Here is a 13,079-nt window from a genome sequence, read left to right as displayed (position 1 = left end):
ATTGGTGAGAGCTTGAGGTCTTCATTCAGCAATGGATGGACCATGGCTGACGATCATGATGAGGCTTGGTGACGTCTTGAGAAGGCCTTCTTTCAGCAGTGGATTGACCATGGCCGGTGATTGATGGTCTCTTGACTGTGGGCGCGCCCCGTAAGGAATGTTTATGAATGGCGCTTTCCACGATTCAACGACTCCTCTCCATCTTTTATTAAATCAAGAATCGATTAGCATTACTCAGCTATTGCCTCTTTCGTTTGTTGTTGTTTCATCTCCGCTACGTCGCAAGCGTTACGTTTAACCGTAAATTGTTTAGTTTTAAACAAAACTAGTTTTAAACAAAACTAAACTATTTTGGCGCCAAATTCCGCGTCAGATTCGCGCGATCCGTCTCGGGCTTTCGAGTCGACGCTGGAGGCGGCGGGCGGGGCAAGCGACGTAAAAACATTTTTTTTTTTACAAAAAATTAACGGATTTGAGGGAAAAGTTGAATCCGTTTCGCGTTTAGAAGTAATTTTTTTTAGTTTTATCGCTGATCGACGTTCGACGCTGCCGAGTCCGTGAAGATGCGAGTCGCGCTCCTCTGCACGAGTGAGTCCACCACGGGCTGGGCTGGGTTGAGGCTGCCCCCCCCTCTCTCTCTATCGTTGTCCACACTTAAGTTTAGAGGGTGCAGGGTGAGGGGAGATGCTGCTGCTGCTGCTTTGTGTTAGAGGCGACGTGGCCGCTGTTGAGGCTTGGTCTCTCCGTCTCTGCGGAGTTTGTACGATCTGTTCTGCAGAGCGGGTGTGCGCACCTACGTAGTGGACGAACCACCCCTAGGTCGCCTCAGTCGTAAATAACTACTGTACCCGTTGACCGTGTGTGAACTTCGGCACTGGGGAGACAAAGGCGGCCGGGCGCGGGTTACCACGACCCCACAGCAGGATCGGTTCGATTCCAGGCCACGACCAATATCAGTGGTCAATTAATTAACATGTTCTGGGCCTCTCCTGGGTCAACTCGGCCTTAAACGAGCAGAAGCTGTAAAAAAAACACCAACGCTCTCCCGCCGGGTGCTTTTGGGGCCGTCCATATATGACGTCACGCGATTTTGGACGATTTTTGACCCCCCCCCCTCGTCACACGGCGTCACAAAAAGTCAGACCCCCCCCCTCAAATATGACGTCACAAAGCTCTGCCCCCCCCCCCCAAATAAAACCTCGCTTCAAATCGCTTTAAACTATTGTCATTGTAGTGCGTATTTAATGTGGCGCTGCGCTCTGATGTTGTAGGAGAAAGCATTTATTAAAAAGTCTATTTAATTAAGTAGAACGTGTTGTCTATATTTATTTAAAGATGCGCATTTTGATGTGACGTCACATTTCTCACCCCCCCCCTCTCGTCACACATCGTCACAAATGTCTGACCCCCCCCCCCCAGGTGCGTGACGTCATTTATGACGTTCCAATGCTTAAATAAAACCTGCAAATCACTCTGTTGGGATTACAAACAGCAACAGCAGCAACATCGCATCACTCCGGCGAACACTTGGCAGGAACCTCCTGAAAAATAAGTAATATTTAAAAAAAACTTTTCTAAAAACACGCTTTAATTAAAAGTACCGTACTAGTCATGGAAGAACTCCACGACTCCAAGAAGTGGCCCCGAGGCTTGCCATGACGTCAGGGACCGTGGCCAATTACAGCCAACGTCCGTTGAGCGTGGACAATTAGACACAAGCCGAAATATAACATGTAAAAAATATTGCTAAATTTTTATTATTATTATTATTTATGATAGAATATAGTTTTGTCATCAGTATGACATAAGTATACCAAGTTTGCAGTCGATACCACATTTGGAAGTGGGTTAAAATTGAGTTACAAGATTTGAGGATACAAGTACAACAACAACAGACAGAGTGAGTTAAATAAAAGGGTATTATAATAATAACAAGTGCCTTGAGGTGATCGCTGCTGCCGCTGTGCAATCCCAATTGAGTAATTCTAGCGAGGCAATCGGACCACGACTCTTGCAGAACGATCCTTTGACGTGCCCGGCTCTCCGTGGCAACTGCACCCCCCGTGTCAACACTCTGGGTCCCAATATACAAAGCAAATCAAAACCAACACTGCACTCACTTGCCTTGTAGAAACACTATGGATACGAACTTACGCAGCATTGCCTAAGTCTAGCTCCGTTCTGTGTCTCCGCATCTCTAAATCTACGTTAAGTCTCGCGTAAATCACGTGGTCTGTGATGTGGCCACCACTACCGCTCCTCCCCTCCCCTGTCATCCATCACCACCCTCTTCATCATCACCACCCTCTTCATCATCACCACCCTCTTCATCATCACCACCCTCTTCATCATCACCACCCTCTTCATCATCATCACCCTCTTCATCATCACCACCCTCTCATCATCACCCTCTTCATCATCACCACCCTCTAATCCATCACCACCCTCTCATCATCACCACCCTCTCATCATCACCACCCTCATCATCACCACCCTCTCATCATCATCACCCTCTTCATCATCACCACCCTCTCATCATCACCACCCTCTCATCATCACCACCCTCTCATCACCACCCTCTTCATCATCACCACCCTCTCATCATCACCACCCTCTCATCATCACCACCCTCTCATCATCATCACCCTCTTCATCATCACCACCCTCTTCATCATCACCCTCTCATCATCACCACCCTCTCATCATCATCACCCTCTTCATCATCACCACCCTCTTCATCATCACCACCCTCTCATCATCACCACCCTCTCATCATCACCACCATCATCACCACCCTCTCATCAATCATCACCCTCTTCATCATCACCACCCTCTCATCATCACCACCCTCTCATCATCACCACCCTCTCATCCATCATCACCCTCTCATCATCACCACCCTCTCATCATCACCACCCTCTTCATCATCACCACCCTCTCATCATCATCACCCTCTTCATCATCACGACCCTCTTCATCATCACCACCCTCTCATCATCACCACCCTCTCATCATCATCACCCTCTTCATCATCACCACCCTCTCATCATCACCACTCTCTCATCATCACCACCCTCTCATCATCATCACCCTCTTCATCATCACCACCCTCTTCATCATCACCACCCTCTCATCATCACCACCCTCTCATCATCACCACCCTCTCATCATCAACACCCTCTCATCATCACCACCCTCTTCATCATCACCACCCTCTCATCCATCATCACCCTCTCATCATCACCACCCTCTCATCATCACCACCCTCTTCATCATCACCACCCTCTCATCATCACCACCCTCTTCATCATCACGACCTTCTTCATCATCACCACCCTCTCATCATCACCACCCTCTCATCATCACGACCCTCTCATCATCACCACCCTCTCATCATCACCACTCTCTCATCATCACCACCCTCTCATCATCACCACCCTCTTCATCATCACCACCCTCTTCATCACCACCCTCTCATCATCACCACCCTCTCATCATCACCAGCCTCCCAACCCCCGACATCTTGGCCCAGTTATTATTTCTCCCCCTTGTCCCATTCCTGCCTGTCGCTCCTTTCTTCCTGCTGTTCATCTTGAGCCGTGCCCAGACCTCTTTGTCTGTCTTAGGGACTTTCCCTTCCATCTTGCCCCCTTCCCCTGGCTACTGCCCTTTTGCGCAACCGACTAAATTCTCCTCCCCGTGGTGTGGCGCCACGGGCACAACGTCTGATGTGGATATGAATGCAGTGGTTTTTTGGCCCATCGGCCTCTTCGCTTTTCAGACCAATCAAGCAAAAACATGTTATCGGTGGTGTTCACGGTCACTCCTAACTCATGCGATCTTCCCTTCGTAGGTTGGCTGATTACGTGTGTGTCGAGCACGGAGGTGCTGCACAACATTCAAGCCAACAATCTGTTTTACTACACGCTGAAAAGAGCCGACTACCTGACATCCATTCCCGATTCCAGAAGCGGTGAGTCTCCTTTTTCTTTCCATTTCCCGTCCGCGGTCCTTCCTCGACTCAAGGGCTGGCCACATGATGGACCATCCCACGCCACATGGCGAGTAAACACGGAACGTCAGGCCAACGTTGGTCCAACCACATGCCAACGCTGCATGTTTACCGAGGTGGTTTAGGACAAAATATGGCGCGATGCGCGTGGCGTGGCCGATGTTATTTCAGAAAGTTATGATGCAACTCCGAGGCCCATATTTTACCTTCACTTACCATCTGTTGTCCCTTCCGACATTTGGCATCGTACCACAATCGTGACCTGCCGGATTTTACGATGAACCCTTTTAAGATAATTTCCCGTACCGCGTGCCTCCTGGACTTTAGCAAACCACTCCGCGTGCTTGCGCCGTGTGTGCAGATGACCCAGTGACGTTTCGCGTGAGCGCGGCCGGGTCGCCCGACAGACCGCAGTGGCTACGCTACCTGCAGAGAACCCAGCAGAGTGACGCGGTCCTCTACGGACCCCTCAACCCGGCCCACGCTGGCACAGCCGTGCTGGAGGTAACGTCGTGATGACGGGCGCTATGATTCAGTTATTATTATAGAGATTATTTTTTTGGGGGTAAGGAACCCCCCCCCCTCCTCTCCCCGCCCAGGTTCGTAAATTATCCGGCTTCGTTTGTGTCGTTAAGAACCCTCCGCCACCCAACATGGCCAAACAAATTGAATTGTCATGTGGTGTACAGGATTTAACGAGATGAAACCTAGGCCAGTTTAAGACCCCCAATATATTGCCTCTTTTGCAAGGTAGGCCCATTCCGTCAGCAGTGGCGTGAGCAAGCAATTGCAGAGCAGCTCCCTTACCTTGTATTTAGCATTGTACAGCACTGTACTCAATCTTGGACGACCTTGATAAAGTGACATTACGTCTAAGGGCTCTCACCTGCTTATGAAAGAGTTCATTTCGTGCATATTTGTGATCTATGCTGCATTAAGGTGACCTCATACTGTGTTGACCATGGTGGTGTTTTGACCATACTTCACCTCGCCGGTCATTGCGTGGCCGGTTCAGATATCGCTCCCCACTGATGTTATCTGTGGCCGGGAATCTGACCCATCTGGCTAGAGTTGTATGTGCAATGCGCCCACCGCTGCACCACCGCTCCCCACGTTTTTATATATTTTATTTGCCTTCACAGGTTATAGGGTACAACAGGAGGCTTTATGATACCGCCAGACACACCATCGAATTTAAAGTTCGTAATTCTACAGGTGAGCCTTCACGTTACACATACAGTACATCAAATCGAAATCAGCTCTAGCCTAGATTTGAAGCTTTCGTGACTGCAAGGATTCATATTCTTAGGTTTTTTCGGTAAAGTCACGTAGGTAAAAAATTAAAATTAAAATTAATAAAAGTAAAATAAAATAAAAATAAAAATCACAAAATAAAAATCACAACGTTTCGATTGCAACACAAGCAATCATCATCAGGTATAAATGAAATAGCAACAATTTTTTGTTGCTATTTCATTTATACCTGATGATGATTGCTTGTGTTGCAATCGAAACGTCGTGATTTTTATTTTATTTTACTTTTATTAATTTTAATTTTTTACCTACGTAACTTTACCGAAAAAACCTAAGAATATGAATACGGCTCTAGCCTCCCGCAAATCAAGGAGACTTATGTGTGACCACTCCCCTCTGCCCGCCGCCTCGTGTGAAAACAGACGCTGCTCCTACACGCAGCTCACCTGTGCTCACTCCTTCATTCTCTTGTCTCTTATCCCTCTCTTCCTTCCCCTATCATCATCACCACCTGCTGATCTCCCAACATCTCGGCCCGGTCATTCTGTCTCCCCCCTTTGTGCCCAGTCCTTCTGCTCCTTTCTTTCTGCTGCTCATCATGAGCCGTGACCTCCTCCTCTTTGTCCCACTCGGGCACTGTCACCCCCCTTCCCTTTCCTGGTAATTTTTCTCATACATTATAACCTTGACTCTACTCTACTTCCCGTGGTGTGCCAAAAGAAAACAGGGCAATTTATCCCACGTGAGTGACACCAATACCAAATTTGCCAATCTTCCGTCGCATGGCCAATGAAGATAAAACTCTTGGAGGTGCAGGTTTTATGGACAAAGTGAAGTTACATGTTCTTGGTTCTTTTGGTAAAGTTATGTAGAATGGAAATAATAAAATAAAACATAATAAAATAATTCTCACGACGTTTCGGCCACAACGCAAGCAGCCGTTCTCAGGTGAAGACCAGGTCTGTCGGGGAGACAGCGTCTGAATGAAACACCACCATGCTTGGAGCGTATATTTTAAGCCACGGTTTGGAGTTCATAACCACAGTCGCACACGGGAGAGAGTCTCTGATATTGTAAAATGTCATTTATAATTGTTATAATTATGATGATACCTGGGTCCGCGTGCAGTTCCGTTCCCATACCAGGTGGAGCTCTTCCTGCGCAACTGGCAGCTGGAGCGGTTCATGAACGGCAGCTCAAGGACGGAGTTTGTGAATCTGCTGCGCCGGCTGTGGGGGCTGCGGCCGACCGTCGACCTGCGCATTCTCGACGCCGCCACCCCCTCCGATAAAGGGGGCCGGGTCCCCGTGCCCTCCGCTCACGCCCACGCCGAAGGGTGCGTTCCATCGCGGCCGCTTTTATTTAGTTATTTATTCACTCGCGCGGGCCACTGACGCGGGCGAGCGGTAGGTAAGCTCGTTTGCAGCTCGTCGCAGAGGTTCGCAGTTCAAGCCCAGCGGCCGCCCCTGGTTAATACTGCGGTGTGTGTCAACCGTCTGCTTAACCCGCAGTAGACGTTAAAGATCTCCTTACGTTATACTCTTTGGTTCTTTCGGTAAAGTCACGTAGGTATAAAATAAAATAAATCACGACGTTTCGGGCGCAACACAAGCGTCCGTTATCAGGTGGGAAAGCGTGGCCTGCTGCTGATGCAGACTGTTTTAAAGGTTTGAAATGGGTGTAGACCAAGGGTTACGTTATTCGAAAGAGAGTCGGCCATCGTGCGCCGGCAATTCTGGTAACTTACCCGCACGGCCCATACTGTGAAACTACTGCAGACTTTGTGAAACATAGAGCGCCTGAATTGCTCTATTCCCACGATGAGCTCAAGTTTCAGGTGAGAATGCGAGAGGGCAGGATGAGTCATTTGCAGGAGTGACCTGGGGCATTGGTGAACCAGGAGGGGACTATGATTGCTACTGTGTATAGTCCCAATAGAGTCATTCTAGATTTGAAGTTTTCGTGACTGCAGGGATCCATACTCTTTGGTTCTTTCGGTAAAGTCACGTAGGTATAAAACATAAAATAAAATCACGACGTTTCGATCGCAACACAAGCGATCGTCATCAGGTGGAACCGATACAGCAGGACAACTGCTGGACCTTGATGACAGCACGCAATGGTCTGCTCTTGCGAATGTCGTCCGGGGATCTTTAACGACCAATGCGGGTGAAGCAGATGGCACATAGTCGTATTAGTACGATAGTAATAATCAGGGCGTTTGCTGCTGGATTTGAACCTTGAACCTCAGCATCAAACAGCGAACACGCTACCGCCGGGCCGCGTTACCACCCTGTGCCGCGCAGGGACAGCTGCCGCTGGGGGGGTCCCCTTGGCTAAACTGTAGCAGGGCGCCTCGGAAATGCAGCCCATCGGAGGCGCAGTAAAAATATCCAACGACGATGATGACGGCGAAGAGATCGGGATCAAATATTGCAATGAATAGAGTTTACAATGTGCTCCGCGCGCAGGCTGTACGTACGAGCCGGGAGTCCCCAGTCCTTCCCTCCCCAGCTGGTGGCATTGAGACGCCAGGAGATCCGGGACACGTGCCGTCGTGGGGACACGCCGCGGCTGGACGTGGACCTGCGCTTGAGAGCCGTGGGCATGGAGGTGGACTGGTGCCGCTCACAGCTGGTATCCTGGTGCTTCACTTCACCTGTCACCGTCATCATCCATCATGATAAACTTCGTCATCACTTATCATTTACGGCGCACCTCCCATGCAATACAGTAACTTGGTCTGCGAGTGTTTTGCAAGACGAGCAAGAATTTTAAATAAATATTAATTTGATAAACGAGCGAGGTCTTGCAATACGAGTAGTGCGTGTGTACGCTTTGTCTGCCGAGCGTCACGTGATCACAACTGATGTACGAGTGCTTTGGATTACAAACACGTTTCCGGAACGAATTATGCTCGCAATCCAAGGTTTTACTGTACATCTTGAGAGACCTCATGTAAGCAACTGGTATTGTTATTATTGCGTTTATTTTCCCACGAAAGCCTGAGCCTCATAACTCTTTTTCAGGAGCGTTGTGTCGAGTTCCCACAGTAGATGGGGGGGCGACCATTGCTGTGTAACTACGAATTGAATCGCTTGGCGGTGTAATTGTTCAAATCTTGCAAATGTGGACCAAGATGCCGGCACACGATGGCCTACTCCTACGGGCGGCGTCACTGCATCGCCAACGTCCACAGTGAGCGAAGCGGACGGCGCGTAGCATTGCCACTGCGGTTTACACCACCAGGATGGACGCTGGATGTTGACCGGCGGACCTCCGCAACGAGCACGCTACCCTACGCCTCCTCTTTCTCTCCTCCCTCTCCGACCCAGCTAGATGTACCGGCAGAGGCGAGTGCGGCCAGGGGGTGGGGAGGAGCGGCCGTGCCGGCCGAGCGATGGACGGGCCTCGAGGAGCTCGGAGAGTTCAGCCCGCCGGACGCCGTCGCCGACGCCGCCACGCGCCACCTCGCTCGCGACTTCGCGCTGGCGCTCGGCGTGCCCTGCGGCGCCGCGCTGCTCGCCTCGCTCGTGCTCGCCCACGTCATGTGCTGCCGCCGCGAGGGCAGGTGGGCCCCAGCGGGTTCCGCTACCCGTTAACGGTTTGCTTTGCGCAGGCGAAAGGGAAGCCGGATTCATCTTCTTGGTTCTTTCGGTAAAGTCACGTAGAAGGGAAATAATAAAATAATAAAAATAAAACATGATAAAATACAATTCTCACGACGTTTCGGCCAACAACGAAAGCGGCCGTCCTCAGGTGAAGAACAGGTCTGTAGGAAAGACAGCGTCTGAATGAAACACCACCAGGCTTGGCAGCGTATATTTAAAGCTGGGTTGGAAGGGAAGCCGGATATGTATGGGACCCCTGATTTTAGCGTAGATGCAACTGCTCAGCCCCGAGTTATTAACGCTCTGATACTTGAATTGCCTTTGTGCTCTTCACCTTTTGGGATTCTTTGGTCGAACGCCGGTGGTGAGGCGAGGCTGTCTCTGGTGTGGGCCAATCAGTTTCACATACAATGCGTACATTATTACCAAAGCACATATGTTTTACCACAAGCCTGTGTGCTTAATGCAGACTTGATGCCTCGCAATAGGTGTTTATTTGGTGTCTGAACATCTTGACACCTCCTGTATTATTGCAAAAAGGCTGAAGCCTATTATTTGCTCATCAGGAAACTGCATACTGAAAAGCTAAGCACATTTCAGCCCAATTGGTGTTGTACATTAGTTGCAAATCACTGTAACGTTGGCATTCTCTGTAGTCTTGAAGACAAATCAATGACGGTGTAGATCACTTCTAAGCGTGCCTACGGGGAGTTTAGCATTTAGTCGATGCGGCCGTGACCACAATGCATTGTGTGTAGCCAATGTGGCCAGCACGGTTGGGACCTCTGGGTTTGATGCATTCAGCTCCTGCCTCGTTTGCACTGGATAGGATTTTAGAGTGAAGCAGCGACAAGGGTGGTTTGATGATCCAGCACTCGAGTGTGTTGAGGTGTTGTTGTTGTTAGCTGTGCTTGTGCACACTGCCAACGCACTTAGCAGCAGCAGCATTGGCCAAATAATCTGTACAGTACCTACAAACAGTGTCATTAACGTAAAAATGTTTACTTTTGTGTTGTACTCAGATCCAAACGAGACAAAAAGACTCCACGGTAAGTGTTGTGTGTTTGTAACACCTATTATTTAGTCGTACTAGCAATAATGATATTACATTGGTTTATTATAAATTTCGATTTAAAGCTTTCGTGACTGCAGGGATTCATCTTCTTGGTTCTTTCGGTATAGTCACGTAGAAGGGAAATAATAAAATAATAAAAATAAAACATAATAAAATAATTCTCACGACGTTTCGGCCACAACGCAAGCAGCCGTCCTCAGGTGAAGAACAGGTCTGTCGGAAAGACAGCGTCATTCAGTCATTCAGACGCTGTCTTTCCGACAGACCTGTTCTTCACCTGAGGACGGCTGCCTGCGTTGTGGCAGAAACGTCGTGAGAATTATTTTATTATGTTTTATTTTTATTATTTCATTATTTCCCTTCTACGTGACTTTACCAAAAGAACCAAGAAGATGGTTTATTATAGTTGAGATCCTGTCGGTGAAAGAGTGCTGGGAAGGAAGGGGAGAAGGAATGACCGGACTAACATGTGTGCGGGGAAGAGACGGTGGCGGTGATGATGATGACGATGACGATGGGAGCGGAGGGAAGGGAGGCAGAAGAGATGAGGAGCGGGCAGAAGTGATCTGCGCGGACAAGCAACGTTTGTTTGCACAGGGGACGGGGAGGGTTCAGAGGGGGGGTGGACACACAGAAGTCACGTGATATACGGGAGGCTCAAGCTGAGTGAGATTGAGAGATGTACAACTTACGTTTATATGTACGTAGGTTGAACTTCTTTTGCACCGTACGTAGCCAACCGTGCTAAACGGAGGTGGGGGGGGGGGAAGGACAAGGGGGTGAGGACGGAGCCCAGCGGTAGCGTGTTTGCCGCAGAGGTCCGCGGTTGCAAGCCGGGAGGCTGCCCTGGTTATTACTGCAGGTTTTTTTTATCAGCCATCAAAATTATACGCACCGTCTTGCTTCAGAGGGGATATTTAAAGAGCCAGCGACGTCATTTGAATAGAGCAGGCCAGGTACCGGCGTCAAGGTTCAATTTGAAAATTGGAGAATTTACCTAAAAATGACTTATTTGGCAAACAGCTGTGCCCCTCTACATGACAAAAATATAAAAGTGTGTTTTTGTTTACACATCCCATTGGGAGTGCCTAGTTTCAACAGTACTGGTTAATAAGTATAACCCGTAAAAACAAAGTTTTTCACTCTAAATCCTTTATATGCGTGGCGGCTAGAGTCCTCTCGTCCTCTGGCTTGAGATGGCTGCCACCTATGGGTCAGATGATTGTCTGCAGTATTAAACAATTGGTAATTAAATATTTAATTTGTTTTCCCTAAACAGTGTAAAATTTTGGAATTTTTTTTTCACGAACATTAATTGTCACGCACAACGAGTCTGTGTGCAAAATGTCAGCTCGATTGGATCACGGGAAGTGGGTTTAAAAACGACCGAAAGGTTTGCACGGTCGTAAGCAAGCAAGCAAGCACGCAAGCACGCAAGCAAGCAAGCGAACTTAATATAAAAGATTTAAAAACAAGAAAAACTGCAGAACGGTTTCTACATTTGGTGTGTCGTCAGCCTTGCTTGAACCAATGCTGGACGAACTAATACACACCGTGTGTTTGTAATTTCCAGCATGCAACTCCTGCGGTATCAGGGCATCAAGCAAGCCACGCTGGAGCTGAGGAATCTGTCTTACCAGCGACCTCAGGTCGCCCCCATTGCCACGCGCCTGGGTTTCGACCCTCTCCGCCACGACCACCCGAGTGCCCGCGGAGCTCACGTGCCGCTTGTGTATCATCAGCAGTGAACGACCGGTCGGGTTTTCCGCGGTACTACACGGTGCATGTCGTACGGCAGAAGAGCCACGATAATCTGTTTCTGCAAACTTATTGTGGGATTATGGTGCCTGTGTTTAAGGTTGTGGGGATATGGCGATACGCCGTGATGGAAATTTGCCCGTACGCGGTACACTATAATGGCACTTTTTGGAACATTTCCCATTCCTATACAGCAATTATTCCATATGGGGGGCGATGGCGGTGTGTGTGAGAGAGAGTGTGAGCGAGCGTGTCGCTGTGTCAGGCTGAGAGGGTGTGAATGTGTAACAGTGTTGGTGTGAGTGTGAGGGTATATCTGTGAGTATGATTTTGTGTGTGAGGGTTTGTAAGTGCGAGTGTGTGTGTGTGCCAGTGTGTCAGCGAGTGTGAGGGTGTCAACGTGAGGGTGTGTGCGTGACAGTGAGGGTGCGATTGAGGGTGTGTGTCTCTTCCTGAATATTGGCTGCAGGACAAATAGGGTTCATACCGGTACTTGTACAGTTTACATTTTGACCACTGGTGCTACAAGTCAAGTCGATTTTGTTTAACCAGGTGAATAGAGACCTGGAGATGCAATTGTCACCAGGGTCACCAAAATGACAAACCAAAGAAATTATTACAAAGTACTACACAGCAATGAAGCATTAAAAATGTACGTTGAACTTCTTTCGCACTGTATGTAGCCAACATGAGAGATTGAAAATACTAAATATTTTATATAAGATCTATGATTATGATGTCACGTGCCAAGCAATGCATGATGGGAGAATCTGTCGATCACGATTGTGCCTAATCTTGATTTGAAACTTGCCTCTTGGTGTTTAGAAATCGCCGTTTGTATTACAGTATCATTAAACGTAGTTGATCTTAATGTTGGCCAAGTATTGGAATACTTTTTGCTTTTATGTCGTTCTATAATACAAGTGTTCTAGGTGTTGTCCAGATATGGCTTGGCAGTGGTGGTTACCAGGGCCGTATGATCCAATAGGCACAGTAGGCACTGTGCTTAGGGACTACGGAAACTAAAGGGCCTGCCAAACACATTTTTTTACCATGTTTTTCTGGTTGTATGATAAAAAATGCAACCAAGATATCTTCTTGAATAAATATATTTATATTGTAAGGATAGGCACAGTGCAAATGCAAAGACGCAGAGTCATGTCAATATCCAAAAAAAATTAATAAGGTGCGAGAAAGTTAAAACTGGAAATGAACTTTTCTAGATTTTTTTTCATTGGAAAATTTGCAATTACATCTTCAAATGGTATTTTTCGCACACTCTCAATAGAGAGTAGTGCGAGGGAAGACAAGCGTTGTTGTCCTATGGTTGATCGGAGACAGTTTTTTTAAAATCAGCTTTATCTCAAAT

At 48.1% G+C, this 13,079-nt stretch overlaps 1 protein-coding gene across 1 annotated transcript; it reads left to right on the top strand.

The window, feature by feature from the left end:
* The first annotated feature begins 239 nt into the window (after positions 1–239).
* Positions 240–12,548, top strand: LOC144951495 (epsilon-sarcoglycan-like). Its single transcript, XM_078881813.1, has 9 exons — positions 240–588; positions 3,854–3,973; positions 4,374–4,516; positions 5,155–5,227; positions 6,395–6,602; positions 7,738–7,903; positions 8,602–8,837; positions 9,900–9,926; positions 11,526–12,548. Exons 1-9 carry the CDS (start codon positions 564–566, stop codon positions 11,698–11,700), a joined length of 1,173 nt encoding a protein of 390 aa, XP_078737939.1. The 5' UTR covers positions 240–563; the 3' UTR covers positions 11,701–12,548.
* The last annotated feature ends 531 nt before the right edge of the window (positions 12,549–13,079 follow it).

Source organism: Lampetra fluviatilis, chromosome 62 (genome assembly GCF_964198595.1).
Source record: "Lampetra fluviatilis chromosome 62, kcLamFluv1.1, whole genome shotgun sequence".
Taxonomy (NCBI): Eukaryota; Metazoa; Chordata; class Hyperoartia; order Petromyzontiformes; family Petromyzontidae; genus Lampetra; species Lampetra fluviatilis.
The sequence above is the reverse complement of the archived record's forward strand: the minus strand, read 5'-3'. Positions and strand labels throughout refer to the sequence as shown.